This window comes from Perna viridis, chromosome 7 (assembly GCF_037379345.1).
Source record: "Perna viridis isolate PV_CMFRI_1.1 ecotype Kerala chromosome 7, ASM3737934v1, whole genome shotgun sequence".
In the NCBI taxonomy this organism is placed as follows: domain Eukaryota; kingdom Metazoa; phylum Mollusca; class Bivalvia; order Mytilida; family Mytilidae; genus Perna; species Perna viridis.
Window position 1 is genome coordinate 41,887,596 of NC_142451.1, and position 23,150 is coordinate 41,910,745.

The 23,150-nt window shown below is 32.5% G+C and overlaps 3 protein-coding genes across 4 annotated transcripts in view; 2 read left to right on the top strand and 1 right to left on the bottom strand.

The window, feature by feature from the left end:
- Positions 1 to 16,397, bottom strand: LOC148612757 (protein LZIC-like). Of its 2 annotated transcripts, none has more exons than XM_088594478.1 (6): positions 16,268 to 16,397; positions 12,436 to 12,553; positions 5,658 to 5,793; positions 3,672 to 3,770; positions 2,706 to 2,883; positions 1 to 238 (listed from the first exon to the last, which is right to left on the bottom strand). In XM_088594478.1, exons 2-6 carry the CDS (start codon positions 12,534 to 12,536, stop codon positions 180 to 182), a joined length of 573 nt encoding a protein of 190 aa, XP_088450604.1. In that variant the 5' UTR covers positions 12,537 to 12,553; positions 16,268 to 16,397; the 3' UTR covers positions 1 to 179. The 2 variants fall into 2 exon arrangements, with proteins under 2 accessions (XP_088450604.1, XP_088450605.1); XM_088594479.1 differs by lacking the exon at positions 16,268 to 16,397 and adding an exon at positions 16,205 to 16,231.
- Positions 7,300 to 10,638, top strand: LOC148612758 (uncharacterized). The gene is made up of 4 exons (XM_088595194.1): positions 7,300 to 7,330; positions 8,819 to 9,108; positions 9,546 to 9,677; positions 9,840 to 10,638. Exons 1-4 carry the CDS (start codon positions 7,300 to 7,302, stop codon positions 10,320 to 10,322), a joined length of 936 nt encoding a protein of 311 aa, XP_088451320.1. The 3' UTR covers positions 10,323 to 10,638.
- LOC148612759 (origin recognition complex subunit 4-like) overlaps positions 16,280 to 23,150 on the top strand; it is a 25,560-nt gene continuing 18,689 nt past the window's right edge. Inside the window, exons 1-2 of the mRNA XM_088594477.1 lie at positions 16,280 to 16,422; positions 22,768 to 22,923. Of these exons, the coding sequence (XP_088450603.1) occupies positions 22,772 to 22,923 (152 nt within the window). The 5' untranslated portion in view covers positions 16,280 to 16,422; positions 22,768 to 22,771. The remainder of the gene's footprint in view (positions 16,423 to 22,767; positions 22,924 to 23,150) is intronic.

A 23,150-nucleotide genomic window follows, 5' to 3' on the forward strand; every position in this document is an offset into this window, starting at 1 on the left:
TTTCAATAAATAAACAATTTTATTTGTGAAACTATTAAAAGATATTCTCTATAATATGTTCTCACAGGAGTCCAGTCATTTTATTAGTAGTGCTAGTATACACAATACCATAAAAATCACCTGAGACTAGGGATTATAAAACCTTCAATGTTACATCACAGTCTTACTTTCCATGGAGATCATCTGTCGGCACTTTTAACTTGTGATCCTGCCACATCTAACACCTTATCACCAGCAGCTAAAAATATATAAAGGAATTACTGGTATGCAAATATTTTTTGAAAGAGAATGATTTAATTAATTAAAAACTTGCTGATCGTTAATGAATATATACATTTACATGATTTACTATGTAAACTAAAATACTTTAACACTACATTACATACAAATGTATTTAAGTACCATTCTTTGTAAGAATCAGGCATTGAGTGGCACATCATTTTTTTTCTAATTTTTGTCTTTTATGCCTTGAATAAATTCAATGCATCTAGAAAACAACCAAAAAGCTATTCATATTTCTCCTGAAGCATCTGTAACTAGATACATTTGTACTTTTTTTTATTATTATGTTGAAAAAAAGTGCAGGAAAACTTCCTACTATTTTTCCTTGGTGCAATTTAACAAAATCTGGCTTATCAATAGCTTAAAAAGTCAAACTGTACAAACACACTGATGCTGATTTCTGGAGGTTACGAGGTACAAATATTTGGATAATGCAATAAAATCTCTGCTTTTTTCATGTGCCACACCTTATAAATAATTTGCCTGATTCTTAGATAGAGAAATACTTTAAAAGTACTAATCCATATAAAATTCCGACAGTAAATTTAAGAGGGGAACCACAGTATAGAAAAACCTACTGAACATACAATATTTTTTTTTATCTACACACAATACTTTTTTACATAAATATATTTCTTTCTGCATACAGATCTGTATTTCGGTGAACAAATACTTTCATCTCCCACCTAATTCAACAAAATATAGAAAATAGCTCTTGCCGATTCATGTAATATTATTAATATCTCTAAAATGCAATGATCAAACAACTAAGACTGGTTTTGTGTCTTTAATTGTTTATGAATAAGAAGTGAAAGTGAATTGTGTTGGTTTTTGACTTGCAAGAATCACTCCCTGTCTGATTTTTATAAAGACTGCCACATAAAACATCTCTTCAGTCTGTAAAGAACACATATGTTTTTTTATGGAGTACCAGGTTTTGTAGTTTTTAAGTTATTTAATTCATGTTTTCCTCATATTTTCCTTTGTTTTTGGTTTTTAATCACTATTGTCAGTATACAGAGTTCTGTCCCATTTGCAATGTTTGTCCTTGAAGACACAAATGAAGGTCAATAGCTATGATCATCAGGTTCTATTCTTTATCCATATATATATATTTAGCATTTTTTAAAATGAAAATGGTGAGTTAGAGTGATATTAAAAAAGGAAAATAAATCAAGTACACTGTTAGAATACAAGGAATATATTTGTGTTACACTTTCTTTCTATCTTACATGGTATACAATGAACTTGCATTTGGGTATATGGCCCTACAATAAAAACTAATAACCCACGTTGGCTGTAGTTGTCCATCACTTATATTTATACATTTTACATCTTTGTACAAAAAAGCATACATATTTAATAGGTTATATATACATTTGTTTTCAAAAAAATTTCACCTATTTCATATAGCAAATGTATCCTTTCTCAAGTAGAATGTTGGTTTTTGATTAACTGCAACGGTTGAAGAAAAATAAATTACATTGAAATTCATTGAAAAAGGGAGATAACTCTTTCATTTTGTGCAAAAATTGGTTCCTTTCTTAGTGAATAAATACATTTTGTACTATTTGACATAGAAATAATATAAATATTACATTGGAACAGATAATTCCGTGGAATAAATTTTACCATGTACCACCCATATCATAGGAACGGCCTGGTTCCTAAATGGACAGTCTCTTAAATAGTTTAAAAATTCTGGATATACAAGAGAGGATATGACCACATATCACCACAACATAAAACATATTCTAATCTAAAGCAGATATGATATGGGAAAATGGGTCTGTTACTGGAAAATAGTCATTTTTGTCTATTTTTGGCCATCTTTGCTAGATGTGGGGTTCAACAGGAGTAATACAGGAACCATAGCATATTAATTTCATAGCTTGTACCTTGTGAAGGCCACTGAAGCCAAATAAGGTTCATTAAAATCACGAGTGGGAGATAAGAAGTCCCTTGAAGGATTGCTTGTGTGGAAAATTGAGGAATTTTTCCAGTTGTTTGCCTTAAGCCGGAACTTGTCAATACAAGAGGTTGACATAGTAATGGTGGTAAGAGACATGATTCTTGTTTAGATTCCAGGCAAAATAAAACACTACAGATCAATTCTGCCATGGCAAGGGGTCAAGAAATGAGCCACCTACAAAAATCTCACTTTTCTGAGCAGCGGAAACCCATTACTTCTTTTTTTCATCTCTCGTCATTACCGGTAATTTTTTACAGACTCTATATAAGATAGCCTCATTTTAAAGCACAGTCAAGCTGTTTGCAGATGAAACAAATTGTGCTTTCCCTTACTAAGATTAACACTGCCGTAACCAATAAAGCAGAAACAATGCCAAGCCCGTATAAATCCGGGCTCAGCACAACAAGGGTTTACAAAAAAAGCATGAACAGACTGAACATTCTAAACATACCTAAGTCACTTGAAACCTGTTCAAACTGTTTCAAACTAGCACTAGAATTATTCTGGAGGTACATTTCTTCCTCTGGGTCTAATGCCTCTCCCAATTTCTTCAAAGCTGTAAGGATTTCAACACTTTGTGCTATTGCCATGGAGCTCTGAAGTTTTCCAATCTTCTCATCTCGTCGTATCTTAAATGAGAATTATGAGAATAAAGAATATAATACAGTTCTATACAATTCTAGAGAAAAATAGTCTCTCACAAGTTAATTACTAAATAGATTGATTCTGTTTCTCCACTAAGAAATAGAGGTCATGTTTTGTTTAAGTGTGACTATATCAAAAGCTTTTGATCTGCTGTAAACTCTTTGAGGCCATGCTGGCACACTAAAAATACAAAACATGTGCTAATATCTATTTTTATAAAAAACATATAATAGTTGTAATAACTCCAGTATTTATACAATTTCATCCCAATTGAAAGCTCTGACAAAAGTAAATCATGGCATCAATGTTCAGCATTCAAAGATTAGTTAAGAATTGGCAATAATAAAAATTTTGTCTATTGAAAAATAACATAAATTTTCCATGTGCACATTGTTTATTGCGTGAAGTGCAATAAACAAAATATGCACATGGAAAATTTATATTAATTTTTAATGGACAAAATTTTTATCATAGCCAATTCTTATAAATTAATTTTAAAACAAATTTTTATCTTTAGACATGAGAAAAGTAGCTCTGAATTTAACTGAATAGGGGTGTGTCAATATTTTTTTTATCCACTGAGATGTAAAACAAAAAAATATTTTAACCAATCAAATTACAGTATTTATCTCAAATTAATTTATTCTGAAATGTTCAAATTGTGCATAAATTCCTGTAAATCATTTGAGAGGTGTCAGTCTGCAGTAAAGTATTTTGTGGTGATAAAGTTTCTATTAGTACAGATGCATCAAAATTACAATGTAAGACAAACCTCTGATAATCTTTGTCTAAGTTGGCCAGGTTGCTTCTTAGCAAACAGACGAATAACTTCTGGTGTCTTAAAGGCTTGACTGATAGCTGCTTGAATTGCCTAAAACAATATTTAATTATTAAAAATCAGTGCTCATTAAAATATGACATTGCAGGCATTGTTGTAAAAGGAATACCCCCACTCATATAGGAAGTTTATATTGGACTGCTACTAAAACAAATGCCCAATTTATATTAACATGATAAAGCCACACATCAAATTTGGAATCAATCCGTCCAGTGGGAATGAGATTTTTGTGATGAAAATTTATTACAATGGAAAAATTTGGATAGATGGATGAAAAAGGTGATTCTAATAATTACTATCCTCTCATTTCATTGGGGTATAAAGAAACTTCTTGGACTCCTTCAATTTAAATCATTCAGAAAACCACAAATACATCTTATCTGCTGAACATCTATAAATCAAGTACATTGTACTGCATGCATTTATCATTTCAATTTTGTCCAGTTATCTTGCTCTTGTTTTTATTTTAAGGCCAATACACTAAAATTGTCTATATCTATATTCCAATGAAAAATCAAAGTGCTGTTAGCACTGGATGTTTTTTTGTTTTTGTTTTTGTTTTTTTTTTTATTTAGATAAGATGTGCACATGTTTCAAGGAGTAACCTCTCATCATCAGCATTAAAATCAAATATGTAAAAAGATCATGATCAAAATATTATTTGTATACAAGAAGTACTCATAACCAAAACTATTGAAAGAGGAAGCCAATCCCTCACCGCGAGGTTCTACTATATGCAATGCAAGGAATGAAGCCACTGTGTTTTACATATTTTTAAATTTGGAATACTGCAAGGATGCATAAATAGAGTAGATAAAATATGATATTATTTGCTTAAAACATTTATGTTTCTTGACACATTCTACAAAAGCTAAATTTCCTAAATACAAAGTTTTTACTGAACTTCTTTCGAGTTCTTGTAAAATGCTTCACAGTGTAAAGCTTGATATGCCCACAAGAGTCTAACCCTGTACAGTTGCATGATCCATTTGCAGTTATTGAGTAATTATGGGAAATCCCCCCTTTTTAAGTATTACGTCCCAAAATGGAAAAATGAAAATCAGAAATGCATCGCAATTACGGATGGAACTAAGATCAATAGTAATTAACTTTTCCAGAGTTTCATGGACATGGGTGCAACAATTACTGTTTTATAGCCAGAAAACTGAATAATTACCTTTTTTTCATGAACATAGTCCAATATATCTAAACCACAAAATCAGAAATTTACAAAAATTGAAAGAGGGCTACATCACTATAAATATGCAATTCCCCAAAGTTTCATTAACACTACTACGAGGGTTTTTGAGTTATAGTCCGAAAACATAAAATCACCCAGTTTTGTAGGAATAAGGTCCCTTAACTCTAAAACAAACAAACAAAAAAACCCCAGAAATTTACGAAAATTAAAAGGGAGCTCACATCTACAGGTATAGAAAGAAACAATTCACCAGCATCTTTAAGTTATTGTGGAGTGTGAACCACAAACAGATGGACACACTCTAGTTTACCTGGTTCATCCCATCTAGACAGATAAGTGTACAAACAAAAAGAAGTCCCAGAAATTTTTGTTTCATTTGAAGACTATAGATCTTAATTTTATTTGCAGCAATGATAGAATGACATTAAGCTAAATAATTGCCTGACACATATTTACTGATTCTGAGAGTGATAATTTGATATAAAAGGAATTAAATATGGGCTATATTTTGTGTAGCGTTCAGTGACAGGTGTAAAGTTCCTCTGATGAACTGGTGACATAAGGTATTTTGATCCTGAAGGAAAAAAATAAATCACAATAGCACTGATAGCAGTCCTAGTACATTAACCTTTGATCTGGTTGGCAAGTATCTAATAAGTGAAAAAGCTTGCTCCCAACCACCCCCTTTCTAACACGCACATTTTAAAGAAAAAACATACCAGTTGCATTCCATTGAGTTCATCCACAAGACTGACATTTCCTTTTGACATTTTGTCAAGAGAATCTTTGAACTCTTTCAGCTGTTCTATAGTTTCATTCTTCGTTTCTTCGTATTCATCTTCTTCTAAATCCTCCCTGCAACAATAAAAAAATGATGCTCATAAATAAATACAGTGAAACCAGTCTTACATGAACCTATTTTGAAACGGAAGAGCTTGTATATTATGTAAGTAATCCGAGTTCAGAAAGTTTAATGGCTTTAATTATTTAGACAAGTATATTGCATCTAGAGTCAGTGGTTGAACTTGCGTGCTTCAAAAATGTATTAAGCACTGCACTTAATAAAATGTTTTGCAGGGTGCAGTTTGATACGACCCCAAAGTTGCACCCTGAACAGTAGAGGCAAGTATGGACACACCATTCTCAGTTCACTTATAGTCAAATTGTTGTCATATTGACATAATGAATAGCTAATTTCTGGCACCTTTTTAGTCTTCTTTGCACTTATACTCAAGTTATTGAACAGACATCATGATAATGTGTGTTTCTGGCCGCTCTCATTCCCTTTATTCCTAAACTGTTCAAGTCAAAACCCCCAAAATCAATCCCAGGCTTTCTTCTGTGGTACAGCACCTCATGTATCCATTTCATAAAGATTTTAACACTTATAATCAAGCTATTGTCTAGATATGAAATGTTTACACACCATGATGTAGATAACAACAACAAAAAAACATGATGCCATTATATGAACACAGTTTTGCAGTTGTAAACATACTTATTTTTGCTGTGTACTAATTTTTGGCATTTTCACGGTGGACATAAAAATGCGCAAAAAATAGTACCCATGAATTTGATTAACACTATAAAATGCTAATCATTTTTAAAACTGTGAAAATTTACTCGAAATACGTTCACTTGAAAGAATAAGTGAAAATTATCGACATCAAAAATTAATACCTTTACAGTCAACTGAATCCTCAAATAACTCCTTAAGTTATGTCATGAATTTTTAATTCTAATTTCAGTTCAATCCCACGAAGGGTTGCCAAATAGTATTTCTTAACAATTACTTAAGTTTTTCTCTGTAAAAACCCCAAAAACATTTGAATCAAACTCTTGAATAGAAGGTGCTCATCTTCAGTATTAAATAAATATTCTGTAACAGTTTCATTAAACTCAATTCAGAGGTTTAGGAGGAGTAGTGGATAATGAAAGGGACCCCCCTCCTGCATAAAAAAAGTCAACAGATGTACTGATAGGACAGACACCCCGATTACTGTATTCCCCCACTTTATAAACAGGAAGTATAACTTTAGCACTTGCAAAATTAACTCCTACAAAAAAATATGGAAAAGTTTGGGGTCTATAAGAGGTTATTAAATTGAAATGATATATATGATTTCTCCCTCCCTTATTTCATGTAAATTTAAAAACAAAATAGGAATATAATATGAATCCCAAGTCACAAAACATTTTCAGGATAAAAAATGACTTAAAATAGCCACAACTTTTATGGAAATAATCCAATCACACTAAAATTTGAACATCACATATACTCAATAATAATACATTTAGTTTGAAAAAGATCCTTTAATTTCTCCCAAAGTTATAACCTGGAAACCGTCTGAACACAGACAGATGGTCACAGAGACATACATCCTTTCGAAGGGTATCACATGATACCTTGCCATGTACTTTGTGTGGCAGGAATAAGAAACTAGTCTTTGCATCTACATATGCTAGGCGAACAATAGTATTCAAACACATCCATAACTACATATCCATAATATAGAAAACTTCCTTATACATACATGTACTTTTTAGAAATTAATAAACAGGTACAGTCAATTAATTCACACTAAAAGATTTCATTGTACATTACACACATGCATAACTGTTAACCCTTCCTCTTTAGGAAAGAGAATCCCTCTTTTTGGTTTAATCTCCCTCTTTGAGAAAATCACCCACACAGGAGACACAAATCTCCCTCTTTAAAAAAATTCTCCCTCTAAAATCTCCCTCTTAGCAGCAATATTGTACAAATTATGTTCTAAACGGCTTATTCAATTGATTCAATACAATGTATATGCAACATAATAATCATAGAGAAACAATCGACAAATAATTAATCCTTTTGCTGCATTAATTACTCAATTTTTATAAGAAACCTTAGTAAATTAACGAGATTATCATAGATTTTAAATCATTGTCTTATCATTGTACTTGAATTTCTAGCAACATTATCCTTGTTTTCTGTGAAAAAAGGTCGTCACACTAAATCTCCCTATTAGAAAAGCTGAAAAGAATAGAGATCTTCCTCTTTGAGCATTCAATAGGTTAACAGGTATGCTCACGTGATGGTAATCTTACTGAAGTATCAACAGAACGAGATTGTTATATGAAGCCAAATGTCCCCTGCCGTCACAAAAGTTTGAAAACCCAAATAAATATCACTTGGTAATCAAATTGTTAATGTGGAGGTATTACACTAATGAAACACACATATATATATACATGTAGGAATTACCTCTATGGTCAGTTGAATCAAAATGGTGCTATGATCAACATGGTATTCTGTCTTATAACAATCCTACCAAATTTGAACAAAATCCATCCAGTGTTTTCAGAGGAGTTCCATCCACAAAATAAGCGAGACAGACCCATAGACTGGCGAATAAGGACAAGGATATTTTAAAGATTAAAGTGCTGTAAGCACTGGAGGTTTTGATTCTAGATTTTCCATAACTAGAAACTTTTTTTCAATTTTGAATTTTGAATTTTGAATTTGAAAAAAAATAGACCAGTGACATAAGGTATTTTGATCCTGAAGGATAAAAACCCCCAAAAGTAATAATATTCACTGTTGAAATTAAATTAGCAGTCCCTGTCAGTAAAAATTTCCCACATCACTTATATACTGTAACTTTTTCATTTACAAAACGCTTATCTAAACCCTAATAGTTTTAAAACAATGGTAAAGGTTATCATATTTATTACAAAAATCACTTAAACCCACACATGTAGACTATTTACCTGAAATATTCAGGTACATAGATTTTAAACCAGAAAAGTAAATACTGCAGTAAAGATGGCGTTTTTAATGTCAGTAAGAAAAGGACAAATCCCTATCAATTGTCAGTTATGCGAGTCTGAGCAGTCCATCAAATACAAGTGTATCAACTGAAAACCTCCAAGGACCACAAAGTTATACACATAAAGGAAGTGGGCCACCATGTGATAGAAATAGATTTAACCAATATTTCCTGTCTACACCATCCAGGTCAGTCTTGTTGCCTGTTTTGTCAGACATGTGACAGTCTAGTTTGCCCATCATGTGTTTCAAGGAAGCACAAGAAGCACAATTATGTAGAGATAAATGAAGTATATCAAAATAAAAAAGAAAAACTTCTGGAGGAAAAGTTTCAAGTAGATCTATTACAAGTTAATGCAAAACAAAAAAAAACTTGAAAAGATCAATATTGACGAAAAAAATAAATTCAGAAAGACAAAAAGGGACATTCTAACTCATGTAAAGGCTATTAAAACAAAGCTCGACAATCTCTCTAAACAACTGTTAGATGAGTTGGATGCTGAAGAACAAAATGGCCATAAAATTCTTGAAAAGGATAGTAATAAATTAGCAATATACAAGTCAGACACTCAAACCAAAGATGAGGAAATTGATGCTTTGGTCCTAGCAGTAGATGCTTCAAAATTCTTCCATGAAATAAGAAATAGAAAAATATCAAAATTTGCATCACCTGAAAGTAAGCTGAATTATATAACAGTTTCCAGATTAATACCTGAACATATCACAGGAATTGGATCATTGAAGAAGGAAAGTATGGAATTTCAACTGAATAAGAAATTTGAGATTTCTGAAGTGGAACAATTTACAACTGACTTTACTATTACCTGAATCAAATAAACCAGACCATTTGTGGATTCTTGGGGAAAATGGCAATGTTATCAACAATATCAAACTAATGGACAAAGACTACAGTACAGTGTCAAAGGTCAGTGGAAATTTCTTTGATATGGCCTTCATATCAGACACAGAAATTCTCCTGCTTGATGGAAATGGAGATTCAAGACTACAAATTGTGACTGTCAGAGACAACAGTGTTAAAGAATCTAAATATGACATTGGATTTTCCTAATAAATACCCTTCACTTAGCAAAGGACAAGAAAGTCATCAGACAAGAAAGGAGCAGTGAACACTCAGTTCCCAGACTCTGGTAAGAGAACAATAATTATTATGAACCAAAGAGCTAACATTGAAGCTACTTATGAACTTGATCAGAACAATAAACCAATATTTGACTTTCCAAGAAGAATCACTACTACTGTCAATAGTAATATACATGTACATGTAGTAGACTTTTCCAATGAAAACAAGACTGCTGGTAAAGTTACAGTTCTTGAATCTGCTGGAGAAGTTATTAACACATACACAGGACATCCAGATGTAAATAAGGATGAACCATTCACGCCAGCTGATGTACTGACCACACCTTCTGACTACATCATTGTAATAGATAGTAATACATGTAGTGATTCTCTCCATATTCTGAACAATACTGGACAGCTACTGACTACTTACAATACTAAGGACAGTGGGATAATAATACTATTCTCCCATGCTTTACTTTGGTTATGATCATCTTTACATTGGATGTTTGACTCAAAAAGGTGCCCAAAAGGATGCCAAGTTATATAAAATGGAAGTATCTGGATTCCTTTGGTGAAACCTGAATAATTCTACAATTTCTGCCATTATAACTTTATTCAATTCGAAAGGTGTAAAATGTTAAAAAGTTGCCAATGTGATATAGTGAAATGTATTTATAATCAAAACCAATATTAGTTCAATTATTTTGTTTAAGAAATAAACACAGATGTGAAATTGAAGTCATTCTAAAGAGATCCTCATAAATTACTCCCTAACTATACCAGACTTGATATAAATGTTCACACTGGAGAAATAAAGGATAACCAATTTTATCAAGTGAAAGTTTTCAAAAGATTTCATGGACATCATAAATCATAATCCTTTGCAAAGGAAGCCAAATTATTTGTAAGAGTAATCAAGGGACCCAAGGTTATAGCGGTAATCAAAAGAATGTAATCCAGGGACAAAGACCAGACATGGAAAACAGACATACACAACAAAGAACATAAAGTAACTAAAATCATACATACAAAGTAACAAAAGTAAATGAGCAACTCGGACTCCACTAAAAACTGGGAGCATGGACCAGGTGCACCGGTAGGGTAAGCGTCCTCTGCTTTTCTAGAAACAACCGCTGAGTTGCTAATAAAAAGTCAAGTCCGGGGTAGACAAACGTCAAAAAGAAAACTATGACCTTTTGAATAAATCAGTTTTCATGGTGCTGATGGATACACCATAACGATCCACGAGTTCATGATGACTTAAGTTTAGAAAAAATATAAAAAGCATTCAATTAATAAAAAGCTTAGCTGTTCACTTAGCAAGTGAGGATACACTAATAGTTTTTGACACACTTACATTGGGTCTTACAATTCATTATGGAAACAACTACATGTATTATGAAATTCGATGTAAGTAAAAAGTTCTACTTTCAGGGTGCTTTCATGGATCAATACTGATCCCATTATCTAAAAAATAGTTCTTGACAAAGTAAATTTGCAATCATACTTCTTAAATCCCTTGTATAGAGGAACAATTTACAGAAAAATATTTCATTCAAATTAGATGCAAATATCAAAAAAATACAGTCTTCCAAAAATGATGTTTTGTCCCTTCGACCCTTTTTATTCAAAAGCAATTAGAAATATTCCAATACTGATTCACAAAATGGAGGTATCATGTTCCAGAAGGAATCCTATGAAAATTGGACCAGAAATAAAAAAAGTGAAGTTTTTTTATGTAGCCCCTTTCACCCCGTATAACTCAAAAATCCGTAAGAGGTATCTGCATTGAGCTGATTAGTGAGTGCAGGCAGGAATCTTTATAATCATTATAACAGAGCTTGCCGAAACTACGCAGACTTTTTGTATCATGCTAGAATTCTAACAAATAGGCTTCTGGAACAGGGTTATGTTGCTACAAGATTGAAGTCATCGCTACAGAAGTTTTATGATTGTCATCATGAACTTGTGGATCATTAAGTGTATCCATCTGTGCCATGAAAACTGATTTGTTCAACATGCCATAGTTTTCATTTCCTCGTTCGTCTACCCCGGACTTGACTTTTTATGAGCAACTCGGTGGGTGTCTTTAGAAAAGCAGAGGATGCTTACCTTATTGCTTCAAATTGTTTCTACTAAATTGTACTTTTCCTGTACAATTTCATTTGATATCTACGAATGAAATGCATTAAATACATGAAATAGGTGTGTATATATTTATTGTCTTGCATAACAAAAAATCAACCTAGATAAATTTGTATGCATGTGACTTATGGTGATCTTAATCTGTGCATGTGCTGAAAGGGTCACTTCTTTAATAACATGTTTGTTTGTTTGTTGGGGTTTAACGTCCGAGCAGCATTATTTCAGCTATATTCAGACGATCTTTAATAACAAAATCTGATTGCAAAGCGAAAGGGGTAATTCAACGGCAAGGAAGACCGACAGACTCAAGCTGTAAAAGAAAAAAGTTCGAATTTACGTATGGTGATATAATGTGGCTCAAATATGGTCATTATTTATTTGAAGTTTTTTATACAAGATGATATATTCACATACATTCCATCGATAAAAATATACTGCACTGATTCATTACAGACCTGCATTCTTCCAAATCTGCTAACTGTTGGACCAGTCTATCCAGCTGTTCTTCTAAATTATGCCTAAGCTTGGAGTTTTCTTGTTGACCTCTTGAAGCCATTACAGTTCAGAAGTTCACTAGAAAAATATAATACTGCAGTTATGATATTACAATTACATGTAATAACAGAAAAAAAAATTGTCATGGATAAAAGATGATGTTAAATTCAAATAAAACAGTTTAACTGTTTAATTCAATAGTATTAAATATCATTTTATAACATTTTTGAAAATCCAATTAATTTGTTGGATTTCATTTTTTTAATTGCTTTTACATGTACATGTTTAAATGGCACACTTTACATGTTAAAATATCTTTTTTTTGTTATTGAATATATATTTTCTTTCTACATGTACCTAGACATGATAGGTTTACATAGACTTGAATGGAAGGTCTATACTTTATTGTTCATTTCTATCAATATAACTGGGAACTGTTTCAAGAATGCTATTTTCACATATGCAGAGACCTACATTACACTTAGGGATATTTGTTCCTCCAACATTAAGTCAGAGTTTTAAATCTGTGTTAGTCAGTGAAAGTCTGTGTCAGTCAGACTTTTTCTCTGTGAAATATGAGTGTAACACCCACCCAGCTGGGACATCGCATATTCTGGTTGTTGATTGAGTACTGAGAATCACCGACCTGGGTGTGGCTATTTTCACAAACACATACATGTACATTGCTGTTGACACAGTCTATATAATCGTGACATTTGCTGTGGCATTTTTTAAAACCCCACTGGAAGAGAGGAGACAAAGCAAAATAAAAATTAGCCTCATAAGATAGTATTTATTTGGACTACTGTTGAGATCACTTAGTGCTTGCTATAAACTAATCCAGATAATGAAGATGTTAGGTGGGGCATTTTTTTTTAGATCTGACATTCGGGAGCAATATAAAAATCAACCTCCCAAGACAGCATTTTAAATGTATATTTGGACTAGTTACATGTATATAAGCATGAAAGATTCTAGTTAAATTGGCATCATATCTTGGTTAAATCAGCACCTAGCAAAATCGGTTCTTTGTCGAATCAGCATCTGTTCAATATACAATGAATGTATTTATTTTCCCGCAGCTGCTTTGATAAGGGATTATTAGTTTAATATCAATAAATTTATTACTTTGGCTCAATGGGCATGATAGGTTAAAATATAGGAGCATTAAGGCGGTTTTTGATAAAAACACATGTAACTAAATCTGCAGTTAAATCCTTTAATGACTGATGGAATATATTGACGTTGTATACATCGTTACATGTACATCTTTATACCGCTATTTAACTAAATTATTATAATCACCATTAACAATAATTGCCAAGCAAGCAAAGCAAGCAATAATTTTTTTTCAGTTCCACTAATGTTGATTTGGACTTCAAGGTATTTGGCAGGTAAAGCCATAAAAAAAAGAATTAATCCTTTAGCCAAGTCAATTAACTGGCTATTTATATCTCACTACCTACATGTACTACAACGCAGGCACAGTCTGTAAGCTGTCCTGCCACTTACCATAGACTTGTAAAAGATTTGCAACTAACTGAAATTTCATATTAACACATGGCTGAAACAAGATCTCCTTCTTTCTTCATCAACAATGACAATTTATTTGACTTGAAATGATCAGAACTTAAAAAAGAATTGTGAATATTGAAATAAAACCTTCAGTTTCCCATTTTACAAAATCTAAGCTTCACGTACATACCTAATTTTTCGTCCTACCAAAACAAACAAAAAAGGAGTAAAACAAGTTACCTACCTCCCAATTTTTACAAATATGAAAATGATTCAAAATTAAATTCATAATGTTCACATAAACTGTTTTGTTTTTAAAGATAATTGAATAGAATCTTCAGTTTCCCATTTTTACATCTTCTGGTTGTCTACTTCAATATATTTCAGATCATATCATCAAAAGGGGAAAAAGTAGTTTAATAAAAAAGTGGACAGGTCAGGAAAACTTGTTCTCCTCCCCATGATAATTTTACCTATAAACTGGCTAATTAACAAGTGTCTTATCTCTTCAATTATACACTACACTCAGAGTGGAATGGTTCTCCAACACTTAAGTCCAACCTGAGTGAAACCTTGGTGTTACACCAACATATTCCACCTAGCCAACACTGACCTTTTTTTTTATTGTAATAGCCATAATATTCAATGAGGCATAACAGGGAATTCCCTGTAAGATACGATGTATATTCTGTTTCTCAGGTAATTTGGATCACTCCAGTTAAAGTAAAAATTTAGTCATGTCATTAAAAATTCAGTACATTCTATTTTTTTTTATTTTGTACATGTTTATCATTTGTTGGTGTGTTATTTTTTATTTACAGCTACATCCAACGAGTGGGAGATTTCATGTAGAAATATTACTTCGTATTTTTATCAAGTAATAATGCAACCTTTTGATATTTTGCACTTTTAAATTGATAATTATTATAATAATTATAAATAAACACTTTGAATGTACTGATTGTTGTACGAACAATTTTGATTCGAGTAACAGACTTATAAAAACAGTCTGGTGACACTTTTTGTTTCTGACATGTCATCCAAACAAGAACAAGACACTGAGTGAGTGACCTCAGCCAGTTGTTTTCAAATGCTAAAAATTCTTCAAATTAACTCCGAGACATTTCTTACTTTAATTATGCTTCAGATACAACCTACATATATATCTTAACTTTAATGATAAGTTTTGTTAAACGATTTCAAACTTTTAATTGATGCCGACCGATGTTTACTCCTGTATAAAAATAATGCCTTGACGAACCTCGCACATACATATACAAATGTAGTCTATTTTTAGAAATTTTAATGAACACATCATATACAATGTCTCTGATGTGTCTGGTCATCAAATTGACTGCAATTAACTACATGTATAATGAGTACAGGACAGTTATGAAATATATATATCAACAATAAATGTCTTTTTTACAATATTCATGTTATATTTGTCAATCTTTAATACCACATGCTAATCATCTCAACTGCTGTTTTACTGTGCTAATGGCTTGGATTAAAGCTGGACAAATCAACAATTGACTTGTATTAATTACTAGTATAGAATTTGTCAATTGGAGTGAGAATTTTCACAAGTCTCCTGGACTTCCCTTTCATGTTTTTTAAGGGTCCCCAACGATTTTTTGGAGGTTAGTGACCTGAGAGCACGGGTACTAACATCCATAAAGTTGACGGATATCAATGAAAATAATTTCACCTTGCTGGGTAAATTTCACACCCAGGTCAGTGATTCTCCATACACAATTAACAACCAGAATATGCGATGTCCCATCTCAGTGGGTGTAACACTCATATTTCAACGAGAAAAAATCCAACTGACACAGTGTTTCACCGACTAACACATATTTAAAACTCTGACTTAATGTTGGAGAAACAATTATCCCCGAGGGTACTGTAGGTCTCTGCAAATACAATGTATGCATAGCCAAAGATCATATCATTATGTTCATGGTAAAGCAGATTTAACTAATAGTGGTGCCAATTTCACCAGGTGCTGATTTGATTAACTAATAGTGAGGTAACTTTCACTAAGTGCTGATTTAACCAGGTCCTGAACAAACTAATTCTGGTGCCATTTGACTCATTAAAGGGTCTACTTGTTTTGTGTGTGTTTTTTTCTTGACATGACTGAAACTTTGAGCTTGAAAGATTTGTTTTTACAAAAATCCAACTGCGAGAGATTGACACAAAGTACGGCCCCTGAATGGCATGAGGACAGAACTTTCATTTGATATCTCTATCTACTACATGTAACATCAATACCATTTGTTCGAATTCAAGTATCACACCCTGCGAACCAATAGGTCCAAAATTCACGTGTGGATGGGGAGGTACATGTAAACAAATCACAGTTACTTCCCTTAGCATGCACTCTTCAGTCGGTATGCTAAAATGGCGGGAAAATTATGAGTGACGAGGTAAACAAATTATTTGGTGTTTGATATACAGTGTTCCTTTTGTTATGGTATATGATCACTTTCTCTGTGATGCTATAGTGTTTGACTGTCAATGAATTAATCTGCTCATGGCCGTATCTTTCTTTCTTGTATGATATCCTTCACTCATTTTATATTCACTTTAACAGTTCTGAAAAACCTGACCGCGAACCATAGTGGTACACCGTGTTGGGAAAGATGCCACGTTCCTCGCACGTTAAAGAACCCTACTGTGGTATTCGATAGGAGTAGGAACCTTTGCGCTCCGCCACAGGAGTCTGAATTGCCCGGCCTTACCCATCCCTCCCTTTTTCTAGTGGCAATCGAAATTTTTCAACCCTATTATCCTTGTGTCCCATCCTTTTTTTTTTATTTTATCATCATTTCATGTTCATTTTATCATCCTTTTCATGTTCATCGTCTGAATATAGCTGAAATATTGCTGCTCGGACATTAAACCCCAACAATCAATCAATCAATCAATCATTAACAGTTCTGAAAAGGCAGTGGCTCCTCGTCCACGCATTTGTGGACGGGGACCCTCTTCAGGTTAAGTTTTACATTTTAAATATTTCTACAAAAGAGTGTATACTAAGTCCATGAGCGACATTACATTTTAGATAGTAAAATCCTTTAAAACGAAGAGTAGTGTTACAAGAGTCGTTCAATCTAGATTTTATAAGTGTGAAGATATATGAAGGCTTATAGACCTTAAAATACAAATGCAAGTGAAACTTATCTATTTAACTTATCCGAAAAATTATTACACTCACCCATTTTAATAGACTGTATGCCAGTGAGTATGACATACAATGTATACATGTATATTGACGATATGGATTGCATTTTTATATTATTCTGAATGATGATGGGATTTTAGTGTATATATGTACATGTACATATGTACACAGACAAATTCATGGTGGTGGGTATGAAATAGTGAAGAGCACCAGCACACATTGGGTTTGTGGCAAAAACCAAGGAATCTTGAATCGTGACAGAAATGCCTGATTCGTTACAGAAATATTGTCAAAATTATCTGTTAATGTACGACTATTAACAGGTTCATTTTTGATAAACTGAACAATTTTCTATTCATGTTATATATTATATATACTTACATCACCTGTTTTTGCAAACATAATTGTCATTTCTGGATATTTTGCTTTTAACTTCATAAACACTTCCATGATTTTAGGTGCTAGTAAACAGTCAAATTAAGAATAAAAATGGTGCATTTCAAGATGTTTCCTGAGTTTTAATGGACGACCTCTACCGGCACCAGGGCTAGGTCAAAATTATGTTTTCAGTACTACGTCACCTATTTTTGTGAACTGTGTAAAATTGTATTTTTTGGAACCAACAAGGGTCATGTTTAATCCAGAATTGATGTTAAACCTCAGAAAACATCACACAAGATGATGGAGACCACAAATGACGCAGGAAAAGAATTAAAAACACAAAACTGTCCTTATAATGATGTAAATCTGACCTCCAAGATAAAAATGCATGAACACTTGTAGAATATCAAATTACTAACTCTTAAATCATTAGAAGTATAACCCCACCTCCTTATGAATCAAACATACATGTAGCATGCCAAAAAAAAAAAGATTTGTTTGTACTAAATGATTTTTTCAGGGGAATTTTACTCATACATGTACATGTATCAACCAGAGACCTATAATTACAGGTCTATGTATCAACAGAGAGAATTTTATGAGAAAATTTACGTTGGTTAAGTTGTCATTATTTTCTTAATATGGATAATGCTCACATGACTGTCACATGAATTCATTGAAAGGTGTCCATGGAAGGTCACAACTGCTAAACAATTACATGTATCTTGGAAATTGAATTTCAAAAAACAAATGGGCATTAGTGAAACAAATAATAATGGAGGATATATTTATTTACAATTAACTTAACGCTTTTCTTCCAATCTTGACTGGTAGCCCTTCACATGTTTAGCAGATGGCTTATTTAAGAAGGCATGTACTGCAAGATGACTGATCAAAAGCGACAGTTACATGTATTAATTAGCAATTAACAAATTGAACAGTTAGCAAAAACAGGTGACTCTCAAAACAGGTGAAGAGATCATACTAGTCGGACTGCATATTTGATAGTGGAAGCAATTTAGCCCCTGTGCTTGAAAATGGACAAATTTTATGCTGGTCAAACAAAGAACAGTGCCATTGTCAATGTATCGTCATCACCAGATGTTTAAAAAATTTATGATAAAATCTTGGACGAAAATGTAAATGTCCCACTTGTTAAAACAGTATTTCAGTGTGTTCTTAAAGTTTTAGTTCTAACAAAGAAGGACCAGCAGTGTGAGAAATCATTTTTTTCCCCAATTTGCCATTCTGGCTAGTGGAATATTGATCTTGCTAGCCAAATAGAAATTCAACTAGCCAAATTTTTTTTTCTGTATTATCATCTGTTTTCTCCTGGATTTGACTCACTTCTACCTTTCTTTTTCTTTCTTCAGCTATCTTTTCATTTGTTTTTAAATTAACGAAAACTTTTCCATTTTCGAATATTCCCTCCCATTGAAGTTTTTCATGTACTTTACAGTAACAAAATAAGTACTCCATTTTTTAGCTCATATTTTAAAGATAAAATTATATTTCAACAGATTCGTCATTAGGCCAAAGAAAAAAATATGTCTGTTTCGGGTTTCCCGACTGACCCTAATTTTTTTCTCCCGACTCTAATACATTATTTCTCCAAAATTGAAAAAATCGGTAATTTCTGCCAATTTCCGGTAAAATACGGATCATTTCCAGTAAAACCGAAAGTACGTTAAAAACCAGGTCACAATAGTGTTTGAATAGGAGACTTATTTATATCACGTAAATCCAAGTGTAAATACAGTGTACTTATATTTAGTTCAAAATTCCTACAAAAAGTAAGTGTATTGTAATAAAAGACATGATTAATAGGTGTGTATGTTAAAAATTAAACTTTCTACTTAAAACCATAAACTTTCATTACTTAAACATGATGCTATTTTATAAATATGAATGAAAATGCCTACCATATTTTTGGGAGGAATTTAACCCTAAACAGACATTTTTTTTTTTGCCTTATGAACCAAGAAAATGTTTAACATTTGCATCTTGTTCATTTTTATTTTGACAATAAAGAACTAATTTGCAAGGTAACATATCATAAATTACCATGATAATTTCGTTTGAATACTAATATGAGATTAGAACCGTCGCATAGATTTTGGCACATCCTGTTTACTGGGAATTGAAATGGCAGATCGTAAACAATGCTTTACAAGTCAATAAAATTGTACATATTCAAGCTAAACATCTTAAAATGTAGGGAACATATTTTGAATGTATGATGTTAAGGGATGTTTTACTTTATAACCTGTTGGCTGGCTAACTTTTCTTGGAACTTGCCAATCAAATGACGGTTGCCAAATTGACAAGTGTAAGCTAATGAGAACTTGCCAAATTACACATCTACTCGTATCTGGCGAGCTGGCGAGTGGTGGTTTCCCACACTGGACCAGTGTGAAAGGACGTGTTTCACATGTAAGGCGAAATTGTCTGACCAAGACTCACTAGCTTGTGATTGCTGTCTGGTATGGCGGCATTATGATTTGAAATGTGCAGGACTGAATCATGTGCCAAAACAATCTTTCTGGATGTGTAAACTGTTTAAAATTGTCTTTTAAGTTTGTTAAATGTATATTTTGTCTTGATTCTGAACGATTTTTAAGTGATATTTGTTACGTCAGATTCAAATCAATACCTTTTATTGTATTTGTATAATTTTGTATGATAGTGATATATGAAAAGGGTAGGCTTTTTAGTTGCAGTACATGTATATGTGATAGGGTTAACAAATACACATGGTTATTGATTTGACATGAATTAAATCTTCCTTAAAATTATCAAAGTAAATAAAGATCAACACTTCAACAGATGCCAGATTAATATGAGGAAGGGATCCCTTATTAGGTCTAAAAGAATAACTATAGAGCACCTAGAAAACATGTAACCGAATGAGTTATTAGGGGCAGGGGTTTCCACATGGGCCGTTACAATTTCAGAGAAATAAAGTAGACGTAATGTTCAAGAGGTTTCTGATTGGCAGTTTCGTATATTTTACACAACCAATCAAAGTAGCATCAAATAATAATAGTCATTATAAAGCAAAAATATGCAATCCCACTGCAGAACCAGATATATATATAGGTATATACATGTACATGTACAGCATAGTGTTAAAATCAGGCAATAAAACATATATTAGTGATCATTAAAGTTCTTCAGTGTTACTGACTGGGTCCAGTACTGTTTAAATATAACTCACCTAAGGAAGAATGTTCTTTTTAATACAGTGATACTATGAGAACATTTATTTTAAGCACATAAATTAACCTCACCTTTTGGCAATCAATTACTGAGTGTTCAAGATGCTGTATCAGAAAAAAAAGTTTATTGCATTGAAAGATTAGATGTTGCACTAACTTGGGACTACAATATGAAAGTCACTTTTTTTCTCCTACATGTAGCTAACGTAAAAACCAATGTCTGAAATAAAGACATGATAAACATGTAGTCACTTGCACCATACATATTGAAAGAACTCCATACATACATGACAGATTCTGAGTTAAAGGCAACATTAAAGTTTAAGTTAATAACTTTGGTAGGCTTAGCTAGATACCTACATGTACATGTACCATGAGAAAGTTGGACAGTATAGTATACTTAGCATCACATACATGTAGGTCTAGGATTAGTTAACTGCAATAAAAATCCTTGCGTTTTTTAAATAGAATAAAGTATATTTGGTCTTGTTATAAGTGTCCTAAGTATTCAAAATAATTATGCAGTCTTTGGAGGCTATTCTGGGTTTTTTCTGGTCTAAAAATGTCTGTTTGAACGTCATGATTAGTCAACTCCTGATAATCACGATGTTAATTGAGGCATCGTTTTCCCGAGATGGCATTATTATTTGGACTTCATGTACATGTATACTCTGTGCCCATTTCATCGCAGGTCCCACTGTATTGCAGTATTGCAGGAACAAGCTCACAGAACAATGCACATTCTCGTATTTGTTGTGTTTGAACTTGTAATCAAGTGTAAACTTTGAACCCACATTTATCTAAATTTCCTAAAGACTGGAAAATTAGGGACAAATTTAAAATTTTTACATGATTTCAGCCATTTTCAAATTTTGCTCTAGTCATGTATAAAAAATTGCTGTCAAGTAGAATGAAGATGAAATTTTGATAATTTAGTCATCATGATCCATTGAAAAGTTTGAAGCACATCCCTACTCGCCATAAATTGCCATTGCAATTTTTAATACAGTGATACTATGAGAACATTTTTTTTAAGCACATAAGTTAACCTCACCTTTTGGCAATCAATTACTGAGTGTTCAAGATGCTGCATCAGAAAAAGTTTATTGCATTGAAAGATTAGATGTTGCACTAACTTGGGACTAAATAAAAATCCACTTTTCAGAGGCCTGTTTTTCCTCAGTCTAGAATACAACTAACTACAGTGATACCTTGAAACCCTAGTATACATGTATACTACATTGTATGTCTATAGCTATTTTTTTGAGTGGACAGCCAAATCAGAGAGTAAGTCCAAATAATTATGCCATCTTGGAATTTTCATTTTGCCTGGACTTGGTCTCCACCCTTTTGACTTAAACCTTAGATTAAAAAATAACCTAGCAAATGTCATGATTATCTGCACTATCAGAAAATAAATTGTATGTTCTACATATATAAGTATGGCCATGATATTGCTGGGGTGATTTTTTTCTGCTTTTTAGCAGAATTCTGCTTTTTCAAATCTGGATTTTACCATCACAATTTCTTTTTTTTTACTGTATATTTATTACTGATTTTGCCAATTTCCGGTGCAAGTTGACCTTGTTAAATCATCAGTAATATTGGTTATCAACAAATGTCCTAGTAAACTTTAATCCACACTGTGACAGGCCAAAACAGTGTTTTGCTGATTTTTTTATATACATGTACATGAAGATATTATTCACCTGTACATGTATGTAAATTTTTTTACATGCTCACCACTAGCACTAACAATACTAGCCCCTGGTTTAATGTGAAGGCTGAACTTTCCTTAAATACATCTACAATTTACAAAAGTGTGTTACCCACACTAACATTTATCTTCCAAATTTGCCATTACTACAGGGAAAAACAGTGTCCCTCTTTTGGGATTTAAAAGTTTGTTCATTTGAGTACATGTACATGTATGTCATAAAATTTTCATAATGTGATGTTATTTTCATGTACAAATGCTTTAAATATAGAAAGATGTCAAATAGAAGGAAAAGTAAATCCAACAATACTGACGAGGTTGGAGAATCTGTAAGCTCTGGACTCCGATTTATTCAAGATGAACTAAGAGTGAGATATAGTCAGAACTCTATTTCCCCAGCTTTACATGGCTACGAAGAGGAAAGGAGGTAATGTAATGATTGATTTCATATGGTAGTAAACCTTTTCAAAGATATTTGCCGATTTCTGTTTGGTTTTCATCAAATTTAGCAGCATGGTCAGGTGTTAAATTGTCTTGTACTCATCCTGCTGTTTATCTATCACACAGACAGTCCATACATTAGGCAATTTTAATGTATCAGCAGAATATTTTAATTCATAAAAGAAAGCTCTTTGTCATTTTTGACTGTTTAAA

Bases quoted from the DNA above. Each gene is read 5' to 3' on its own strand.
- LOC148612757 (XM_088594478.1), bottom strand. From the start codon at position 12,536: ATGGCTTCAAGAGGTCAACAAGAAAACTCCAAGCTTAGGCATAATTTA. The intron at 5,794-12,435 runs GTCTGTAATGAA...TTATTGTTGCAG, and splicing joins GCAGATTTGGAAGAATGCAG to GGAGGATTTAGAAGAAGATG. The intron at 239-2,705 runs GTATGTTTAGAA...ATATATTTTTAG, and splicing joins ACAGGTTTCAAGTGACTTAG to CTGCTGGTGATAAGGTGTTA.
- LOC148612758 (XM_088595194.1), top strand. From the start codon at position 7,300: ATGGTCACAGAGACATACATCCTTTCGAAGG. The intron at 7,331-8,818 runs GTATCACATGAT...GAGTCTGAGCAG, and splicing joins GACATACATCCTTTCGAAGG to TCCATCAAATACAAGTGTAT. The intron at 9,678-9,839 runs GTCAGTGGAAAT...CCCTTCACTTAG, and splicing joins ACTACAGTACAGTGTCAAAG to CAAAGGACAAGAAAGTCATC.